The sequence below is a fragment of the Anomaloglossus baeobatrachus genome, chromosome 4 (assembly GCF_048569485.1).
Source record: "Anomaloglossus baeobatrachus isolate aAnoBae1 chromosome 4, aAnoBae1.hap1, whole genome shotgun sequence".
Taxonomy (NCBI): Eukaryota; Metazoa; Chordata; class Amphibia; order Anura; family Aromobatidae; genus Anomaloglossus; species Anomaloglossus baeobatrachus.
Genome location: NC_134356.1, coordinates 178,830,711 through 178,854,247, shown reverse-complemented (window position 1 = coordinate 178,854,247; position 23,537 = coordinate 178,830,711). Strand labels below are relative to the sequence as shown.

Genomic DNA, 23,537 nt, shown 5'->3' with positions numbered 1-23,537 from the left:
GCCATTGGATATCTATAAATTCCATCCCCTGTGCTTGTACTTTACAATGCAGCATTTTCGGCGCAGCAAAAAGATGTATCCAAAATACTGCTATTTCTGATCATGGGCATGTACCCTTACATGTAATCATGGTAAGCCATTGATTTGTAGTAAACTTGGTACATGACTCAAGCCCGTCCGAGCATCTGTGCTGCCCCCGTGCCAGCAGCAGAGCTGCTTGTATCCGGATCCGCGGTGGCTCGAGGGGTCTCCGGACCCGGGGGTCGTACGGCCACTCAAATGAAGGGGCTATTTACAGGGGATTGTAAATTTTGTGACACCACCCGTGCTATGAGGTAATTGGAGTACCACCGCTGCAGTTGGGAGTACCCGGGGATGTTGGAACAGGGCAGCCAGGTGTTGTGACCCCTCCACAAGTTGGGGGAAGTACGCCAGGGCTCGGTGATGGTGTGGGAGAGTGCCGTTAGGTGCAAAGAGGTCACTTGCGTACTCACTCAGTCCATTAAGCTGACACCGACAATTGGATAAACCAAAGTTCTGGATACCGCTGCCGCTGAAGGGAGCAGTTCGGGTCCGTCACCAATGGTGCTGCCTGGTGATCCGTGACCTGCCTCCTGGCACTAAGTTTACTTCTCTGTTGGTCCCGGTAGTATGGAACTTGCCAGGTCCCGCTCCCCACTATGGCTAAATATGGGAGCTTGCTCTCAGGGTTCACGCTTGGGATTTTTTGGACCATTTGGAGCAGGTGGAGAGCGGATCTTCAAGGCACCGTTCTCGTCGGGTAATTTGTTAGGTTGCCTGAAGCTACTCCCTGACCTAGGGTCCACGTACCCCATCGTGCCCTGGTCCTAATCCGGTGATGGTGCAAGGTCGCCGGCTCTCCGCCGCGATACTTCCGTGCCCCTTGCCACGATCCCCTGCTACCGGGGGTCCAACTCCTCTAGGCCCAGACCACCGTCTGCCACCTAGATAGCTTCCTAGGAGCCCTGCTCCTGACTTCCTCTCTCCTTCACTTCCAAAACTACTCTTTCCTAACACTCCTGACCTCCCCTCTCCAACCCCCCAGGTGGGCAACTCTATTCCACTCAAGCCGACCACTGGTGTGTTTGGTGGGTGTGGTGCAGAGTGTTGCTAGGGTTTTGATTAGCTGATGTAGGCAACACCATATAGTTGGGGACCCATAACCAAAAAGGAGGTGGATACTGCACGGGAGGGCAGACTGTTCAGTACCCTGTGACGACCTGATAGTCCAGGGGCGTGACACATCCGACTGCTCAATATGAGTACCAAGCACCTGAGCATGTTAGTGCTCACTTATCAGTAGTAACTACCTAAAACAGTTGTATTTTTTCTGCATGAAAACATTAATTCTATACATACGTGTTCATTTATAAATATAAATATCCACATGAATTGTTATAAAATGTTGTAATTTTAACCTAAAATTCAATATGGAAAGGCCATCTTAGTTGCTATACGATTTCCAGTTTGATTTCACAATTCTGTAATTGAATTATGAAGCTGACAACAAAGGACTCATTAAAATGAGAAGCTGTATTACATCCCTCTCACCACGCATACACGCGAGCTAATTCGCTTTTTACTGTTCTGTCTAGAATTTGAAAATCTCCGTTCTGTTCATATTTGTTACAGGAAGAAAATCTCAAGAGTGGACTTAAAAGTGAATGTTAAAAGTGGGGCATATATTTCACATAATTATATATTTATTGTAACATGTAGGGATTTAAACAATCTTTATTATGATGAGGCCCTTTGAAATTGCCATCCTTGGTGTAAAATAGAATTTACTTAATCCCTCAGATAGAGTAGAAAGAACAGATGACGGAATTAAAAAAGTCATTTGGGATACAGAGAAAGAGCAGACACCTAATTTCAGTCCACAGCTGTACCTGAACTTATCGGCTAGTCTGCTACTATGCGTGAGAAGCCAGGATACATCCCCAATAATGTCTGCTCGAAAATTTTGCTGCAGATTTTGCCTTAAGGCTGCTTTACATGCAGTGACATCGCTAGCGATGTCGCTCGTGAAAGCACCCGCCCCCGTCGCTTGTGCATCACGGGCAAAATCGCTGCCCGTGGCGCACAATATCGTTAGTCCCCGTCACACATACTTACCTTCCTAGCGACGTCGCTGTGGGCGGCGAACAGCCTCTTTTCTAAGGGGGCGGTTCGTTTGGCGTCACAGCGATGTCACACGGCAGCCGTCCAATGTAAGCGAACGGGCGGAGATGAGCGGCAGGAACATGCCGCCCACCTCCTTCCTTCCTCATTGCCGGTGGGCGCAGGTAAGGAGATGTTCGTCATTCCTGCAGTGTCACACATAGCGATGTATGCTGCCGCAGGAACAACGAACAACATCGTACCTGCAGCAGCAACGATATTTGGAAAAGGAGCGATGTGTCAACGAGCAACGATTTTTCATGTCGCTGTGGCCGGCGAACCGCCTCTTTTCTAAGGGGGAGGTTCATTCGGCGTCACAGTATTAGAACGACATGTCAACGATGAACGATTAGGTGAGTAATTTTGATCGTTAACGGTCGTTCGTGCGTTTCACACGCAACGACATCGCTAACGAGGCCGGATGTGCGTCACGAATTCCGTGACCTCAACGACATCTCGTTAGCGATGTCGTTGCATGTAAAGCGGCCTTTATGCTATCCTTTTTGTTGGTTGATGAGACTGGGAACATGAGGATCCATCGATGTGATACCACGGGCATGTCATTAAATGATGGTTTTTTTACTGGTTTTCTCAACTGAAGTTTTGAATTTGCTTCTCATTAAATTACAATTGCTGTACATTTATCTCACACACATTGTATATATTGGGATGCTGAATTGGATGATCAGCACGGATTTATACTGCTCCCTTACTACACTTGCTCTGAAGTTCCCAAGCAACATATCAAATCCGGTATTTCAGTAGAGCAACTCCTTTCTCTAAGGCCAGCTTTACACCTTACAAATAGGTGTGCGATCTCGTATGCAATGTGACACGCCCAGGTCGCATATGTGATCTAATGAGATCGCACGTAGTTCGTTCATTTGCTGTCACACGTGCGTTAGTAGTCTATGTTAAATTGATCAATTTTGTGTGCGATCCTTTAGATCATGTGTTCTGTGACGTATGCATTGGGCACCTTTTTTTTTTTTTTTATTTATTTACTTGCCAAGCGTGTGTAATGTGTAGGGATGCGTTTTTACTATGTCATCTGCCATTCAGCTCTGCTACATGGCCGCTGACAGCAGACACAGACAGCCATGTAGCAGAGCTGAATGGCAGATGACAGCAGACACAGAAAGAGCCGCACGATCAGAATGAACTCGGGTTAACTTCACCCGACTTCATTGTCATGCTGCGGCTCTGTCTGTGTCGCGTCCTGATTAGCTGTCACCAGTGAAGGACTCACCGGTGACCGCTAAACTCCTAAGTAACTGAATTGAGCAACCCTCTCTCAGATACTCACCGATCCCCGATCTCCGGTGCGGCGCTGCACGGCATTCACACTGCTCCAGCGGCTTTTACTATTTTGAAAAAGCCGGCCGCCCATTAAACAATCTCGTATTCCATGCTTTCCCCGCCCACCGGCACCTATGATTGGTTGCAGTGAGACACGCCCCCACGCTGAGTGACAGGTGTCTCACTGCACCCAATCACAGCAGCCGGTGGGCATGTCTATAATGTGCAGTGAAATAAATAATTAAATTAAAAAAACGGCGTGCGGTCCCCCCCAATTTTAAAACCGGCCAGATAAAGCCATACGGCTGAAGGCTGGTATTCTCAGAATGGGGAGCTCCACGTTAAGGGGAGCCCCCCAGCCTAACAATATTAGCCAGCAACTGCCCAGAATTGCCACATACAATAGATGCGACAGTTTTTGGACTGTACCCGGCTCTTCCCGATTTGCCCTGGTGCGTTGGCAAATCAGGGTAATAAGGAGTTATTGGCAGCCCATAGCTGCCAATAACTCCTAGATTAATCATGTCAGGCAACTCCCCGAGATACCTTCCATGATTAATCTGTAAGTGACAGTAAATAAACACACACACCCAAAAAAATCCTTTATTAGAAATAAAAAACACAAACATATACCCTTGTTCACCACTTTAATAAGCCCGAAAAAGCCCTCCATGACCGGCGTAATCCAGGATGGTCCAGCGTCGCTTCCAGCTCTGCTGCATGGAGGTGACCGGAGCTGCAGAATACACCGCCGCTCCTGTCAGCTCCACGCAGCAACTGAAGACAGCCGCGCGATCAGCTGAGCTGTCACTGAGGTTACCCGCGGCCACCGCTGTATCCAGTGACAGTGGGTAACCTCAGTGACAGCTCAGCTGATCGCGCTATTCCGTTCATTAGCTGCGTGGAGCTGTCAGGAGCGGCTGTGTCTTCTGCAGCTACGGTCACCTCTATGCAGCAGAGCTGGAAGCGACGCTGGACCATCCTGGATTACGCCGGACATGGAGGGCTTTTTCGGGCTTATTAAAGTGGTGAACGAGGGTATATGTTTGTGTTTTTTATTTCTAATAAAGGATTTTTTCAGGTGCGTGAGTGTGTGTGTTTATTTACTGTCACTTACAGATTAATCATGGAAGGTATCTCGTGGAGATGCCTGACATGATTAATCTAGGATTTAGTGGCAGCTATGGGCTGCCAATAACTCCTTATTACCCCGATTGCCAAAGCACCAGGGCAAATCGGGAAGAGCCGGGTACAGTCCCAGAACTGTCGCATCTATTGTATGCGGCAATTCTGTTTGGCTGCTGGCTGATATTGTTAGGCTGGGGGGCTCCCCATAACATGGAGCTCCCCATCCTGAGAATACCAGCCTTCAGCCGTATGGCTTTATCTGGCTGGTTTTAAAATTGAGGGGACCGCACGCCGTTTTTTTAAATTATTTAATTATTTATTTCACTGCACAGAATAGATACGCCCACCGGCTGCTGTGATTGGGTGCAGTGAGACACCTGTCACTCAGCGCCCACAGAGTCTCACTGCAACCAATCATAGCCGGTGGGCGGGGAAAGCAGGGAATACGAGATTGTTTAATGGGCGGCCGGCTTTTTCAAAATAGTAAAAGCCGCCGGAGCAGTGTGAATGCCATGCAGCGCCGCGCTGGTGATCGGGGGATCGGTGAGTATGAGAGAGGGGGTAAGAGGGATAGACTGACATGGACAGAGAGAGAGGGAGCGAGATAGTGACCGACAAACAGAGATTAGTGAATGACAGACATTGTGAGGCGCTTCAGAACGCAGCTTTTCAGCTGCGCTCTGAAGCGGACCTTTTTTAAGCTGCGGTGCAGATCGCACACCTGTGCACGCACATAGCCTCAGACATCAAAATCGTATGAGGGATGTCACACGTTTCAATTGACTAGGTTCGTACAACAAAACGTCCAATGTATGAGGAATAAACGACGTGTATGCGATCACCGTATTTGCGTTCAATCTTGATCGCACGTAGGTGTCACACGCAAATGCCCTTCTGCATGATGTCCACCTCCTCTTTGGTTACGGATCCATGGCCTTTGGTGTTGCTAAGAACAAGCCAATCAAAAATCCTAGAAACACTCTGCACCGCACCCACCAGACACACCAATGGGTAGCCTGAAGGGAAGAGGGCCACCCACTTGGGGGGTTGGTTAGGGAGGGTCAGGAGTGTCAGGAGTAGTCAGTTGTGTGGTGACTCTCATGAGGAGAGGTCACAAGTCAGTTGGAGGAGGTTAGGAGCTGAACTCCTCAGTTACTAGGTGGCAGACGTTGGTGTACGCCTGGTAGGAGCTGGAACCCCAGTCGCAGGGGATCGTGTCAAGGGGCACGGAACTGCCAAGGAGGGCAGCCTTGAGCCATCTCTGGACATGGGCCAGGGCACGGCGGGGTACGTAGACCCTAAGCCGGGAAGTAGCTTCAAGCGTCCTGGTAATTTACCCGATGAGGGCGAAGACTTCATGATTCGTCCTCCACCCGCTCCAAAATCGGGGTACTAGCGCAACGACGGGGATAGGACTTTCCCAATACACAGTCCAGAAAATCCCAAGCGTAAACCCTGAGAGCAAGCTCACTCTGTTAACCATACGGGTGAGAGGGACCCAACTAGTTCTATACTACAGGGGCCAACCAGTAAAAAAAGTGCCAAGGAAAAGGTCACAGGCTAACAAGCAACACCATCGAGCACGGGATCCCAGCATGCTCCCTCCTTGCTGCAGCGGTGCTCAGAATTTTGGTTTACAAGTTGTCGGTGTCAATGTTATTGGACTCAGTGAGTACGCAGTGACCCTTTCCTCCCCAACGGCACACCCATCTCACCATCACCGAGCCCCAGGGCATTCCCCCTACCCACGGAGGGGTTAAACACCTGGCTGCCATCCCATTGCCACCGGGCGCTTCCAACAGGAGTGGTGGTACTCCACCTTACCACACACCATGGATGGCGTCACGAACTCTAAACACAAAATCCCCTGTAAATACCTCCCTTTTATTTCGAGTGTCCACGCGACTCCTCCCGGGTCCGGAGACCCCTCGAGCGACCGCGGATTCGGATCCAAGCAGCAGCCCGGCTTCTGACGCTGGGGCGGTACAATAGCTTTTTCAAAAATTATCTTTACTTTTATTATATCTTACATTGCAGCTTTAGTAGCGTCTACAACCTTGTGGGCTCGGTGCTATTCATCATACTAAAGGAAAATATTGGCTGATATCAATGCTTCTCCCAAGCAATAGGCAAAGCATCGACTAGTGAACAGCATAACTGGACAAATAGACATGGCTGCACATCCAAAAATAATTAGTTGATCCAATGCTGCTAGGCAAAATCTTAAACATGAGGTTCTTGGTTTAACATTCTGATAAGACTGTATGAAGTCCACTGCCACGTCACAGAAAACTTCTTAAGTGGGTCACTAACTTATATGAAGCCTTAAATCGTGCAGTTCCACATGCCAACCACCGCCGCAGTCAGGGGTGAACCTAGCCTCTCTGCTACTTGAGGCGAACATCAGAATGGCGCCCCCCTTAGTAAATTCTTAAAATTGGTAGAAATAAATCTGATTTACTCGTTACTAGCCTAACTTGACACACTATATAATACACACACATTTAAATAGGAATATATTTGAAACATCAGCATTTACACTTGTTAAGGTGCTGTATAAGTAGTGGGAAAAAAAATATTTTAAGTATACTATCTATTGTACTGTTTCAGTTTCAGAAATCAACAGTTGGGCCTTAATAATGAAACTAGTTCAACAAACCCTCTTGCCAAGTAGAACTTCAAGGTCTTGGACAATAGAAAAACTATAAAAACCCTCCTCTTCTCTCTTTCTCTCCCCCTCCTCTTCTCTCTTTCTCTCCCCCTCCTCCTCTCTTTCCCTCCCCTCCTCCTCTCATTCCCTCCCCCCTCCTCTTCTCTTTCCCTGCCCCTCCTCTTTCTCTCTCTCCTCTTCCTCTCTTTCCCCTCATCCTCCCTTTCTCTCGCCCCCTCCTCACTCTTTCTCCCTCTCTCCCCCTACTCTCTCTTTTTCCCTCACTCCCCCTCCTCTCTCTCCCTCCTTTCTCTCTCTCTCCCTTTACTTTCTCTCTCTCTCTCCTCTTCCTTCCTTTCTCTCTCCCCTCCTCTATTTCTCTCTCTCTTCTCCTCCTCTCTTTCCCCCCTCTTTCTTGCTCTTTCCCCCTCCTCTTTCCCTCCTGTTTCTTTCTCTCTCTTCTTCCCTCTCTCTTTCTCTCTCTCCTTCCCTCTCTCTTTCTCTCTCTCCCCCTCCCTCTATCTCCCTCCCTCTCCTCTCTCCCTCCTCTCTCTCTCTCTTAGGAGTGGCGGAGGATGGGGGGAAGGGAGGGAGGTTGGAAGGGGAATGGGAGATGAGATTGGGCATAGCTAGCTTACAGGATGGATCTAGGCAGCAGGGTCACAGCAGATGAAGGAGGCAAAAGATCAGGGAGGGTGAGAGGTGGGAGAGGGGGCAGCAGATGAGGAGGGGAGAGAGCGGGCAGCAGATCGGGGAGGGGGGCAGCGGCTGATAGGGGAGAGCGGTAGCGGATGGAGGGTGGCAGCAGATGGAGGAGGGCGGCGGCGGATCGGGTCGGCGGCGGATCGGGGGCAGTGGCTTACCAATGGGGAACTCGCAGGGATCACTCTCCTCAGCTTCCACGGATGGAGTGAAGCTGAGGGGGGTGGTCACCTACAGGTCACCGGTCTCAGATCGACGGTGATTGGAGAGATCGATAACAAGGCCGGTCTCTCCAATCAAAGCTGGTGGAGCTGGGGGAGGGTGACCCTGCTGAGGTCACCCAGCTCCAGTCAATGATCAGTGCTATAGCTGCACTTATCATGGCTTGATTTCAATGTTTCAGTCATTTTAATGGCTGAAACATTACTGTGGTTGTGATTGGCTGATCGTCAGCAAATCACAGCCTCCGTAGGTTCGGAGAGGAGGCACCACTCCTCCTGAGATCAGGCAAAGGTCCTTTCCTTCCCACATCTGCGGTTTGTGTACACCGATCACACTCACCGGGACTCCGGGGCCGCGATTTCGCCATGACGTACTGGGTACGTCATGGGTCCTTAATTACCAGGAAGTCATGATGTACCCAGTACGTCATAGGTCGCTAAGGGGTTAAAGGTACATTACTCGACCCATTTTCATCGGCCGCCGACTGCATTTAACTCTGACACACACACTCTGTGACTGTCTGTGTCTATACTAGTGTAGATCGCTTGCGGCCGGCGGCTAGTGATTTCACTAGTAGTGTTGTAAATGTAATGTTCATGTAATACTATACAACGGACAGACCCTGGCTGCCGCCCTCCTTCTCCCAGCAGGTGGCGCCGCCTGAGGCCAAAGGCTCAGGTCGCCTCATGGTAGGTGCACCCCTGGTCGCAGTGATAGTGTACCAGTGGGGCCGGTGACATGATACCTCACAACATTTATGCTTGAAGGCTATGTAACCATGACTCTAGTCGATGTCGCCCCTCTGACACAAAACCACCACAACAATGGCCACCACACAGCACCAACACCGTGTGAAAGGAGATGTACACTCATCTTCCACTACGAGTGTGTGAACTGATAGCAAAAAAGGCAGACCCATCCATGCAGCCTCCTAGACTAGTGAACAGCACAGCTTTGCAGTAGTGCAGGGCTAAGCTCGCATAATGAGAATTTAATACATTTCTTTTGCTGTGTAAGTTTGCTGAGCAAAATATAAGGAGTCTTACACATACAGAAAAGTGAAAGGCATTTATAGAAGTTTCGAGCCCACTATGGTTTTTTTTTGTTCTTACACAGCATAAACTGACCTGTGGTGCGTGTGTGCAAGGCACAACATGTCAATTTCTCCTAAGCTAAATAGATGTTTTATTTGAGGATTTGTTTATTTTAAGACTTGAATGAGATGGGGAAAATCTGCAGGTTAACCCTAGAACGCATACCTGGGGCCTCACATGCCTGCTAGGTTACTTGTTTTCTATGGTAGATTTCTATGGTTGCGCGTTCTAGGGTTAAAAAAAATGGCTATGCGTTTTTAGTGCATTTTTGCAGTTGAACTTTAAGTTGCAGGACGTATACAAAACAAAGCAGCTTTATTTAAAACATGACACACCAAATGTAGCAAAACACACAAAATAAAATACATCAAAAATGCACTGAAAATGCTGCAAATTCACCATGGGAACCTTGCCCAACCATCAAACTACTAACAACTGGAATTTCACTTCAGCTATTCCCAAGGTAATGAGGCTGAGCGGCACCATGACATCCAAGCCATCAACAGGTGTGGCAGTAGCCTCCTTTATCTAACCACATGGGTTGATTGGTTGTATAAATGGGGGTTCCTCACAGTCCTTAGCTTGTTGATAATGGCTACAAAATCACTTAAAGGTGGTGCCCAAAATCTGAAACATATGGCTGCTTTTTAGGCCTGTTCAGACGGCTGTATAACTTGGATGTAGTCACATTGCATTGCATGCCCTGGCGGCGGCTCTCCTGACCCGAGCGTGACAGCATGTATTTCTATGCAGCTCTTATGCTTGGATTAGGAGAGCCGCCTGCCAGTCCAAGCATTTTGATGCAACTGTTATCCATGTTCTACGGCCCTCTGACTATGTCCTTAACCCTAGAACGCATACCTCGTGCCTCGCAAGCCTGCTAGGTTACTTGTTTTCTATTGTAGATTTCTATGGTTGCGCGTTCTAGGGTTAATATAATCCTACACCTAATGACATGTTAGTTGTGGTGTTGCAGCTTCTCATTCTTTTTTAGTACAGCTCAACTGCAAAACCAGACAACTCATGGACAGCTGTTTGTGGAGAAAAACAACTCAAAGTTTCTAAATCTAGACAATTATTTTAATGCTATCAGGTAATATTGCAAGCCATCATTACATTGCTCAAGAACTTCTTTAATAACAGCTATATTTTTAATAAGGTGGCACAAAAATTAGCATTTCTGCATATAGATTATATGGAGAAAGAGAACAATTACTCCTGTTATCCTGTCAATAATCATTACATCCTCCTAAACTTTAGTCAGCCGGAGGTGAATGCAGGCATTTAGCTGAGAAAATTAGGCTGTGAAATCCCCAGACAAGCGAAAAAAAGAAAAGATATAAAAAAAAATTGTCTTTAAAATAGATAAAACAGAAAACACTGAATAAGGCCAGGAAAGGAATAAAGTGTAAAAATAATGATGTGTTACAAGTTCAAGGTCTAATGGCTGCTCAGAAATTGGGAAACAGGATAACAGTTTGGAGGTTGTGGAATTACTGCAATAAAAAAAAGTATACAAGAAAATGCAAACGAAAAGAAAATGTGGCAGGTGGTGATAACACATGCTAACCTCAGTCAAAAAATAAACTAGATGTAAATAAATAGCATAAAGAGGTCGTATGGAGAGATTCAGCACTGATACAGGGAGCAAATGGTTATAGGTTATATAAGAGGTATAACTGGAGGATATATTAAAGTAAAAGAGAGAATGCAAAAGATATAAAAGGCGACCTACATATGAAGAATGCTTCCAGAAATGGTTGCTTCTCCACTAGAGAATTTGATCATGTGAAATATGACCACGAAACTGCCAAAAATAAAGCATTGAGAACTATAAAGAACTATCAATGATAGATATCCTCTAGTATACAGATGGACTGTCAAGAACCACATAGCTCACCTTTATCTCTGTGGTTTCAAAGGACTCTGTCAGTACAGAATGACTGTACAAACCAAGTGCCGGTGTTCGGAGCATCAGGGCGTGGCCAAACATTTAAGTGCACTTTCTCTCCTGCTTGTTTTTTATCTCTGCCTTTATCTGACTCTATAAAGCTGAGTGTACAGATAGAGGGAGAACAAATAGGTGAGAAGGCCACGGTGAACTGGTAACCGTGGATGATCACAAAAAATCCCATTAATCAGCAAAAAACAAAACCAGAAGAGTAGTTGGCTGCAAGCCCCTATCTATCAGACAACACTAGAAGTAGCAGTGGGATGTTCCTAACACACCTAGACACCTCGTCACTGCTAGAGAAACTTGCTACACCTCAAAGATAGAAATGAGGAATCCTAACTTGCCTCGGAGCAGTCCTCAAAGAAATAGCAAGCCCCCAACATGTAAATGACACTGAGGTAAGAAAACACAATACACAGATAGAAAATATAGATTAGCAAAGGTGAGGCCCGACTTACTAGATACAACAGGACAGGAAATATAGCTAATTGTGACCAGCAAAAACCCTGCAAAAAATACCAAACTGCTCATAGAAAAAAAATCTAAGACCACACCGCCTCTCCCCCACTATATCAGGTACTCTTGTGCCAGACACTTTAAACAAAACTGCAGATATAATGGGAAGAAACAAAATCACAGAACAAATAATATTCTAAAGTGCAAATAATCCAAACATGAACAGGGAGCAAGCTCCCTTTCTTGCTGGAGGAACTGCCCTGCTCACAAAAGAAGAGAGACAGATCATCACAAACAAGAAACCAAAACACAGAACAAAATGTAATAAGCAGAAACACCCTTAAGTGCAATTCCACCAAGTAAGCACAGAAACTAGTAAACTTATCTGGAGTAGATTCAGGCACAGAATAAATTGAAGAAACTGAAGGGAAAACTCCCAGCCATCTTCAGAAGCAGTAGGAAATATTTATCAGTAGCAGGCACCATGCAGAAAATACTCTCCTAAATACACTAGGTTGATCTGCAATAGGAATTCCTGGATTCCTAATTAATTCCATCACCTATTTGAGTCACAGATTCAAACTCAGCTTCATTACCATTCCTGGCCACCAGAGGGAGCTCCACACCAGCACCCACTCGGATGACATTCACAACAACCAATGCTGGGTTGGTGTGTGTGACCCTTGGCAAGAGTTGCACATAATGCAGCTTACCCAGATCAATATTGATTCACACCCTAAAAGAAGACTTCTGCTGATGTTGTTCCTGAATACAGTGCCACATTTGATTGTGCATTGCAAACAGCCCCATCTTTTATGTTTCTTCTTCACTAAATTCAACATGAAAATTGCAAGTAAAGCTGTGATGTTGTTTTCCTACGAGGTGTTTCTGTAAATGGTCTTAAAACAAAATCTTGTATCTATTATACAAAAAGGCATTAAACTTGTGTAACTCTCTAAAGCAAATCAATGAAAAATGTCCAATTTTTTAACTTACTGGATCACTGAATTTGCCACATACACTGCTTCTGCCATTGTATCAGTAAATATGATAATGTTGTGTCTAATCTATGTAATCTGCTTATATGATAGAATGAGTTGACTTGTTGCTCACATGTACCCACAGGAGGCAGAATATGGCTATGTGCACATAAGACGTCCCAACGTCTAGTCTGTGTTCACACATAGCTTCAATGGCATTAGATCTGCTGCTTATTAGACATGTTTTCTGCAAGCGTCTTCATCAAAAGTCACAATAGCAATCTTCTCTAATGATTATGTTTTTCCATGACTTTCCCTCGTTTATTTGATGCATATTTTAAGCATTTTTAATACATTTTTTTTTCAGTATGGAAAAAAAGCTTTGAGTTTGCACTAAAAATACAACTGTTTCTTCCATGCATTTTTTTTTTGGGCTTCCGTTAGATGCCTATAGAGAAAAAACACCAAAAACTACACAGTCCAACAGTATCTTTAGACACGCAGAGGGCAGGAGTTTTTATGAAATCACATCCACTTTGCTTGCACAATTAAACACAGCAGAAAAAAATGCACAAGAAAAAAAACAGTGGACAGAAACACAGGATTTATATTACGTGTGAACACAGCCCTATTGTTGCTATGGCTCAGGATTATAGCTGATCTTCACATCAGTGGACAGATAAGCATTAGGGATGATCTAATACCTCAAATATTCGGCTTTGCGAATATTTTCCAAATAGGTCGCCGCTATACGAATATTCGATGCGCAATGTAAGTCTAAGAGAAACCCGAATAACAACTATTCGGGCTTCCCATAGCCTTACATTGCGCATCGAATATTCGCATAGCGGCGACCTATTTGGAAAATATTCGAGAAGCCGAATATTTGAGGTATTTGATCATCCCTAATAAGTATGCCTATGCAGTCATTTCTATACTAAAATCAATAACAAACAAAGACTGTGCTTTGACCTTTACCTTTAGTGAACTATTAGCTTTTATCATGTAACACACTGTTTCAGATTAGTAACCATAAGGCCATGTGTACACAATGAGTATTTGGTCAGTTTTTACCTCCAATATCCAGTAAGCCAAAACCAAGAATTTTTAACCTGGATAAAGGCGTATTCAGATAGGGTCCCGACAAAGAGAGATACGCCTAGTAGTTGGCTGTTGGGCTTACATGAATTGGCCAATTTGTAAACCAATAATCTCATTTTTTCCAACAGCAGTAATGCAGTGCCAAATTCCCTATGTTCAATATTGACATATTTTAGCTTTTTAGAGTTCTACTGTATATATGTTTCTAACTTTATAGAAGATAGGACAAGAGTTTTTAAAGTGCAAAAACTGTAACAAGGTTGAATTTTCAGCATGCACCTGTTCACACCTATTGGATGTGCTGGCCAGTCTTTTTTATATTTGCCCTCCATTCCTTTCTGACTGAGCACTCCACCCTTTATCCAGAGTTTTTTCATTTAGCTGGATCCTTCCTGCCCATAACTTGTAGGTTTTTCAACCCGGATAGAGGTGTATTAGGATTGGGTCCTGACAAAGAGATACGCCTTGTCACTGGCTGTCAGGCTTACATGAATCGGCCAATTTGTAAATTAAGGGTCTCATTTTTGCCACCAGCAGTAATGCAGTACCAAAATTTCTATATTTAATGTTTGTATAGTTTAGCTTTTTATACTTCTGCTGTATATACTTTTGTGAGTCAAAAGTGGAATAATCAGAGGAAAGTATAATAGAAACACGGCACCACTTCTGTATTTATCACCCACTCCTGGTTTTGGCTACAAATACAGAGGTAAAAACTGACCAAATACTCAACATGTGCACGCGGCCTAAATTGCCATGTTGTATCAATTGAATTGATCCTGGTGGGAAGGTAGAAAGGAGGGGGATTTCTAAGTATTAAATTCCCTTGCCTACGTCACACCTCTTTAGAGTTGATTCAAAGCAGCATATTTATTGTAGAAAATTTGGCGACTGAAAATCAATTCTATTCAATTAAAAAGGTTTGTTATGGTGACAAGTGGATGGTCCCAGATATTTCTGCAAAGTCACCCTAATGCGTCTCATTCTGGCAGAAGAGGACCGGTATCTGATATCACTTGTACGAGATAAAGGGAAGGAAAGTGCGACCAAGGCTTCCTGCAAGCCCTGGACTGGTCAGAAGCACCATCCCGAGCTGCTTCTTCTGATCACTATTGTTTGTGCACACTGTGCTCGGATCTCCCCCCCTGAATATGTACAATGCTTACAACTGTTATCCTATTATAAACATTGGTACAATGCTGCAATAAATATAGCTTTAATGAGAAGCAAACCTAATTTTAGAGATTCATTTAATTGTATGTTACTCATCCTCTAAGGATCGTAGAATAGTTTCCCTGTGATCAGCTGAAATGGAAAATGAAAGCGGTGTAATATAATTTATATTTACATTTCTACAGTAAATCAGTGGAAATGTCATACCTGCTTTTAACTAAAAAATTGCTGAATTCTAGGAAGCAGCTTCTTTTTGAATAGTAATACTCATGGAATAAAAAAAAATGAGGTTATGACTTGTATCTATGGTTGAGTTAAAGGAGTACAATATCAGCACTACTGTCACCATAAAAACATAATACAGACATTTTATAGGCATAAAGGGGTTATTCACAGGATAGGTGATAGTTAATTAATCATGGGGATTTGACCGATTGGCAAAACGGGGCACTTTTCTCCCTATTATGATGAAGCTGCAGTGTGCATACTTGACCTCCTCTCCATTAATATCCTAGCTGAGTTCCGAAGAGCAGCCCCATAGTGAAATAATGGAGCCGCCATCAACCTGATGCTTTGATCCTCTGATATGTGGATAAAAGTTACACATTCTGCCGATCAATGCGAATCCCAGTGATCAGACCACTACTGATCAATAAATTATCATCAATCCACTGTATAGGTGGTAACTTGTTTTCACCCAGAACCCCTTGACCTGGTATGTCCATAGCATTCACTACCGATCAATGTTATCATCAATCCACTGTATAGATGGTAACTTGTTTTTACCCAGAACCCCTTGACCTGGTAGGTCCATGGCATACACAAAGGACAACTATGATTCAGCGAAAAAAAAAATTGTACACAGATGTACACAGGGTTAGATATTCACATCTTTTATTGGCCATGGAGTGTTTACCCATGAAAGCAAAATATCGACTGTGAAGAGTGTTCTCTATCTACTGCTTGTCTATCTCCTGCCACGATAGCCCTAGAAAAGGGTAGAGGAGTGCCTATCAGACTGAGCATTTTGTCTTACCAAACTGAAAAGATATTTTCAACCATATAATCTACCAATAAGACCAAGAAAAAAAAGATACTCCTTGTCTTGCCGTATGTATACGGCAATCTGCAGACATCTTATCAGCCTGCAGCTACTTTCTCACAGAAAATGCATTTCTCTCCCCATAAAAGCTCTTGTATGCTCTTAGTGAACATATAATTAAAAGCATTTCTTCTACCAAATATAAGAACAAGTAGCATAGGTGAAGACTGTACAGTGCAGTAAAAACTCAGACAAGGTGATTATTGACACAGTGTGGGGTCCTTAGTTTTGCCACTACTCTTTCTAAGCCAGAGGGAGCAGTTGGCAAGTCAGAATACCCCCTCTCCAGGAGACTTAGCAAAGCCTATGCAAGTCAGAACACCCTCTCTCCAGAAGACTCAGCTTATCCTTTGCAAGTTAGAACACTCTTTCCAGGAGACTCAGCTCAGCCTACACAAGTCAAAACACCCTCTCTCCAAAAGACTTAGCCCAGCCTACGCAAGTCAGAACACCCTCTCTCCAGAACACTTAGCCCAGCCGACGCATGTCAGAACACCAGGAGACTTAGCCCAGCCTATGCAAGTCAGAACACCCCCTCTCCAGGAGACTTAGCCCAGCCTATGCAAGTCAGAACACCACTTATGCAGAAGACTTAGCTCAGCCTACGCAAGTCAGAACACCCTCTCTCCAGGAGACTTAGCCCAGCCTACAGAAGTCAGAACACCCCCTATCCAGGAGACTTAGCCCAGGCTACGCAAATCAGAACATCCTCTCTCAAGGAGACTTAGCCCAGCCTAAGCAAGTCAGAACACCCACTCTACAGGAAACATAGCTCGGACTACGCAAGTCAGAACACCCCCTTTCCAAGAGACTTAGCCTAGCCTATGCAAGGCAGAACACCCCCTCTCCAGGAGATTTAGCCCAGCCTACACAAGTCGGAACACACCCTCTCCAGGAGACATAGCTCAGCCTATGCAAGTCAGAACACCCCTTCTCCAGTAGACAATGCATAGCTCAGCCTACGCAAGTCAGAAAACCCCCTCTCTAAGAGACTTAAGGTCCAGTCACACTAAGCAACTTACCAGCGATCCCAACAACGATAGGGATCGCTGGTAAGTTGCTAGGAGGTTGCTGGTGAGCTGTCACACTGCGACGCTCCAGCGATCCCACCAGCAACCTGACCTGGCAGGGATCGCTGGAGCGTGGCTACACGAGTTGCTGGTGAGCTCACCAGCAACCAGTGACCAGCCCCCAGTCTCCTAGTTACAGCACACATCAGGTTAATTAACCCGATGTGTGCTGCAGCTAAATGTGCACAGAGCAGGGAGCAGCGCACACTGAGCGCTGGCTCCTTGCTCTCCTACTTACAGCACACATCAGGTTAATTGCCTGATGTGTGCTGCAGCTAAATGTGCACAGAGCAGGGAGCAGCGCACACTGCTTAGTGCTGGCTCCTTGCTCTCCTAGTTACAGCACACATCGGGTTAATTGCCTGATGTGTGCTGCAGCTACATGTGCACAGAGCAGGAGCCGGCACTGACAGTGAGAGCGGCGGAGGCTGGTAACAAAGGTAAATATCGGGTAACCAAGGACAGGGCTTCTTGGTTACCCGATGTTTACATTAGTTACCAGCCTCAGCAGAAGCTGGCTCCCTGCTCACTGCACATTAGTTGTTGCTGTCTCGCTGTCACACACAGCGATCTGTGCTTCACAGCAGGACAGCAACAACTAAAAAATGGCCCAGGACATTCAGCAACAACCAACGACCTCACAGCAGGGGCCAGGTTGTTGCTGGATGTCACACACAGCAACATCGCTAGCAACGTCACAAAAGTTGTTCGTTACCAGCGATGTTGCTAGCGATGTTGCTTAGTGTGACGGGGCCTTTAGCACAGCCTATGCAAGTCAGAACACCCCCTTTCCAGGAGATTTAGCACAGCCTACACAAGTCAGAACACCCCCTCTCCAGGAGACATAGATTAGCCTATGCAAGTCAGAACACCCACTCTCTAGGAGACTTAGCCCAGCCTACGCAAGTCAGGACACCCCCTTTCCAGGAGACATAGCCAAGCCTTCACAAGTCAAAACACATCCTCTCCAGGAGACTTAGCCACTACATGAGTGTTCATTTGGTTCAAACAGGAAATAAATGGCTGTATAACCCATTTCCACCAGGATAAAAGCTGGCTGCCAGTGGAATTAGGAGCTAGACAAGTAACGATCACCAGATTAATGTCAACTGTTTTTAATTAAAGGAAATAAAGGAGTTGTCATAATAAGTAAATCATGTAAATGTTTATTTCATGACTTAACAGATAGATAATCCTGGAGAACTCAGAAATATAAACCAAAGAGGACCACCAGCACCAACACAACCAATACACACAGCCAGTGTCTCCTCTACATGAACTAAACCATAGCTCAGCAGCACTACGCTGATGAAGTGACAACATTAATAAGAGTTTATCAAAATCCTTCTTCTTGCAAATGTTTCCAAACATCACAGATTTTTATAAGTCAAAGTGCGGAAGGGCATCCACAGTATTAGCAAATGTGTGTGCTTTGTTAACAGGTGCAAAAAATCGGTCAGATTCGGTCAGATACACGATACAGTTCCATTTGTAAAGCTATTAGAGAGAGGCATTTAAACTGTCATATTTTATGCCTATCTTGGCTAAAACATTAAGCAAAAAATATCTTTAAAATATATTACACACATACAAAATGCATAAATAAGTAATTGATATAAAAGTGATCAGTATAGCACTACTACTACTGCATGTCACCACAATCCCCACCCAATCCCTATAATTATAATGATAGTTCCTGCCTCTCCTCAGTGATTGCTATAGCTTGACAAAACTCCAGGATATGAGATCACAACTATATAGATCAATGACCAACATACAGCACACATAAAATATAATGACAGTGCACAACAGAATAGTCCAGTATTAAACAGAAGAAATGTATCAGTAAATTGGAAAAAATCCATTTCTATACATTAAAGGGAAATCTATACATCCAGTGAATATTCCATGTAGCATATGTCAGGCATTATGTAACCATCGAAAGCAGATAGATGAATCTCTAAACTGCTGAAGCCCTTCATAAATAATTACTTATTACATTTAGCTTCAATTTGATATGTGTGGGTTAACCTGGCATGGCCCCTAAAAAAGTCAACTATGACCCCTGAAGTCTATAAATACAGTCTTTTGGAAAGAAATCCACAAAAATTGGCTCTATTTTCAACAATGCCTTAAGAGATATGGGAACCACTGTAGCTAAACTCCCAAGGCTCATATCCATCAGATCTTTGACAAGGGTCTGCTTTGGCTTTAAAAAAAAAAACCTGAAAAAATTAAAAGAATAAATTATATGCATATCACTTACACCTTTAGAGATGCTAAAATACCCCAAATTATGGTAGCTGAAACATGATTTGCAGTTCTCTTCATATAACATATTCTACATTCAGCTTACATTAATATAAACCGTAAAGGAATAGACATTGAAAATATGGACATATCCAACTTTTATAGTTTTTGGTGTTAAATCTTGTATAAAGCCAGTAAGAGGCAGCCTGTGGTTAGCTGTGCCATAAACATGCACTGAACAAGTGTACTAGTCATATAAATATAAAAGCCAAGTACTGAAAATTCATTTCTAAGTATCCTGCATGAAAGGAGAGCAAATCAAAAGATTTACTGCCTCCTCTAATCCCATCCCAGCTTCTCCCCTTCTTTTAGCTGTAAATGCTTAGCTACTGTGTGAGAATGACATCCTGTTGATTTATAAAGTAAGGCACAGCAGTCAGCACTAGCCCAATAACATTTCCACCGGCCTCTAGTGCCACCTAGCCATAGGATTTCAACTTTCATTTCACCATCAGTGCTTTCAATTTAACACAATATACTCCAGAAACCGTCATTGTATGTCACGGTATTGTTTGAGTTGAGTAGTACTTACTATAAAAAACGTATTCTGTGTAACTGGACCAGATCTTGTCATCAGTATACTGATTGACGAATGAAGCTGTCACTGAGGAATTACAGGCTACCATATGGAATCCACACTCTGACAACATGTCAAATGCTCTCTCTAGATGCTTGAACTTGAGATAAAACCTTGAGGTGTATTTCTCTGGTGCTCGGTCTGGATCTCTGCTTTCATTTAACGTTTCCCCAAAAACCTCTTTGGCGAGAGAGATGCGACCACAAACCAGAATTCGTGGAACTCTGCGAAATTTTGCATCCGCTTGACTTTCTCGGCCCATAGTGCAAGAACCCCTATAACCAACAGTGATGAAACCCCATTTTCTGTCTGAAGGCATCAAAGAAGATGATGGACATATTCTTGTTTCACTTCCTTGGGAAACTTCTTCAAAGTCACTATGGCAGTAGTCATCAGGACTCTGTTTGACTTCATCAGGTGCTAAGATCTTCACAAGTTCTGGAAGCATAAAGTATTCTGCTTCTCTTTTCAATCTTCCTTTTTCCGGGAAGTGATCTGGCAAGACCACCTGCCTGTCTCTGAGGAAGTCAAGCACGTAACGGAAGAGAAACCCATCTCGGTCAATAAAGAATCGTCCTTTGGCATCTTTGGCCAGGTCATTTATAGAGTCCCTTTTTGAGGTGAACATTTTCCATAACAAAGAATGGGGTATACTGGTCAACGTTGAATGACGTGTAAAGTAAACTTGCCCACCAACATTCAATTCAACCACCTCTGGAAAAGATTGCAGGATGGTCCCTTGGTCTCTAGGTGGAGCATAAGTTCTGCAGTTTCCACTCAGAGCCATTGTGCTTTTTTAACAGATTCCACTAATTATGATATAAATTGTTCATGAATTTTAAAATTTAAGTGAAAAAAGGAAGTATGTATTCCCAATGTGCAACAACTCTCTGCTGATTCGGAATTTCTTGGTCATGAAGTCAGTTACAATTGGTCATTAACATAACAGTCTGTGTCCAAGATCAAGTTGTAACTTGCTAAAAAAGCATAAAAAGGGTATACATCACCCTGAAGTCCCCGGATGCAAGGTCACACTGAACGAACAGACGTACAAGGATCTGTCCAAAGAGAATATTTGTAAAGTTGTTAGATATAGGGTATAGATCACATAAATGGTACATAGATCAATCTCTGCATTTCAGTTACATTCTAGGAGAACATTATCTACATTATACTGTATATGCTATAAGTGAAAATTTTGATTATGGTGATAAAATGACTGTACCTGTGTTGCATAATCCTTTCATATGGAAAAGATGACACTTTAGATACACAGTAATAGAAATCAATATAAAATAATAAAAAAGTACAAGAAAGGTGTAGCTCCTAGCAAGTGCAGAAAGTTCTCAGCTCCTGGATAGCAGAGGTTGTGATGCCTTTTTCAGTTCTACAACTGGTCAGCAAAAATGAGCACATAAAAAAGACTAAGGAGAGGAAAAAGCTTTCTCCAGATGGGATGCTGGTTTCTAAATGTCTTGTAAAAAGCTCAGATTCATAGCAGGCAGCCAGCATGGAGCAGGGTGCACAGCAGAGACTCCAGGTAGTGGCAGGGACACAGAGGCTAACATACTTCCAGGTAGAGCAGAGGAAGGGCAGGAGGAAACTTCCAGGTAGGCAGAGAGCAGAGGATGGGCAGGAGGATACTTCCAGGTAGGCAGAGAGCAGAGGATGGGCAGGAGGATACTTCCAGGTAGGCAGAGAGCAGAGTAAGAGCAGGAGGATACTTCCAGGTAGGCAGAGAGCAGAGTAAGGGCAGGAGGATACTTCCAGGTAGGCAGAGAGCAGAGTAAGGGCAAGAAGATACTTCCAGGTAGGCAAAGAGCAGAGGAAGGGCAGGAGGATACTTCCAGGCAGGCAGAGGGAGGGCAGGAGGAGCAGCAGCACTGGCTGATTCTTCAGCTCTGGGTGCTCTGATGCTTGGCTGCTGAGCCTGCTGTAGCTGCTGAGCTGGGTGGATCCACAGTTCCCAGGGCTGTTCTGAGATGGTGCTATTTCAGCAGTGCAGGGAAGAAACCAACCAGGGAAATAACTATTACATCATCTTAAAGGAATATAGCTGTGAAGGAAAAAAAAAAAAGAAAAGCAGAGCATCCATTTGTGAGCTGTCAACAGAAGCTTTGCTCCAAACAGGTGAAAATATGAAAGTGCGAAGCGCAGTCTAAGCTGTACCTATCCCCTGGGCGATTTAACCTATTAACCTCCATTTAAGTTGTCACATCAAGCATTGATTCTAATTGGTTATGTTGTTGCAGATTACGGCAATTAGGGACAAAGCTGTGCTTTGCAATTATAGCCTTATCTCGTGGACGGCAAATATATTTTATTCTAGCAGGCTGTTGTCACTGTTTTACTAGCAATAAAAAGCCATTATGCTATAATTAGGGATTCATTTCATATGATCTTACAAATTGCAGTATAAAATACTCAAAATCGACCAAATAATCCAAGAGGATCAGGCACAATGTTCTATCATAGGATTATGTTATTTCTATGCAAGTTTAAAAAAGGGCGATAGTATACAATACAGTTATGTGTAATACCAAGACTGAGTGCCATGAAAGGTATAAATAAAGCATTTGTCTATCTATCCAAATCTAAGTACCGATCAACCATGGCAGAAGTAAATTATATTGAATAAACCATGGTGGAATATATTAGACAGTGTACTAGAGTTAAGCGAGCTTTACACGCTGCGATCTCGCTAGCGAGATCACAAGTGATCGTACCCGCCCCCGTCGGTTGTGCGACGCGGGCAAATTGCTGCCCGTGACACACAACCTCGCTTAACCCCGTTACACGGACTTACCTGCCCTGCGACGTCGCTCTGGCCAGGGAACCGCCTCCTTTCTAAGGGGACGGTTCGTGCGGCGTCTCAGCGACGTCACACGGCAGGCGTCCAATAAAAGCGGAGGGGCGGAGATGAGCGGGACGTAACATCCCACCCACCTCCTTCCTTCCTCATTGCCGGTGGACGCAGGTAAGGAGATGTTCGTCGCTCCTGCGGTGTCGCGCACAGCGATATGGGCTGCCGCAGGAACGACGAACAACATCGCTAATAAGCAGAAAACGATTTTTTGTTTCAGGATGACCTCTCCGCGGCAAACGATTTTGACCGCTTTTGCGATCGTTTAAGGTCGCTCATAAGTGTCACACACTGCGATATCGTTAATGACGCCGGATGTGCGTCACAAACACCGTGACCCCGACTATAATTCATTATTGATATCGTAGCAAGTAAAGCCCGCTTTAGGGTTCACTCACACAAGTGTATAACACGGCCGAGTGCTATGCCATGTTTTATCCAATAGCACTCGGATCAGGGTTATAGTATTGGGTAGTGCAGATCTGCAATTTAAAAAAAAACAAAAAATGATTTGGTACTGCGTTTGCCTTCACAAATTGGATCATGCGCACCCATACAAGTCTTTGGGTGCATATGAAACATCGGACTGGGCTCAGATGTCATCAGTCCAATATACACAGAGACAGGCAATGGAGAAGATGGAGAAATTAAGCACTCCATCTCCGATTCTTGCGT

At 44.5% G+C, this 23,537-nt stretch overlaps 1 protein-coding gene across 1 annotated transcript in view; it reads right to left on the bottom strand.

Moving 5' to 3' along the window:
- Positions 1-21,984, bottom strand: part of KCTD16 (potassium channel tetramerization domain containing 16) — a 465,610-nt gene extending 443,626 nt beyond the window's left edge. Inside the window, exons 1-2 of the mRNA XM_075344595.1 lie at positions 21,225-21,984; positions 19,955-21,057 (exon numbers count right to left, since the gene is read on the bottom strand). Of these exons, the coding sequence (XP_075200710.1) occupies positions 19,955-20,786 (832 nt within the window). The 5' untranslated portion in view covers positions 20,787-21,057; positions 21,225-21,984. The remainder of the gene's footprint in view (positions 1-19,954; positions 21,058-21,224) is intronic.
- Positions 21,985-23,537: the final 1,553 nt, after the last annotated feature.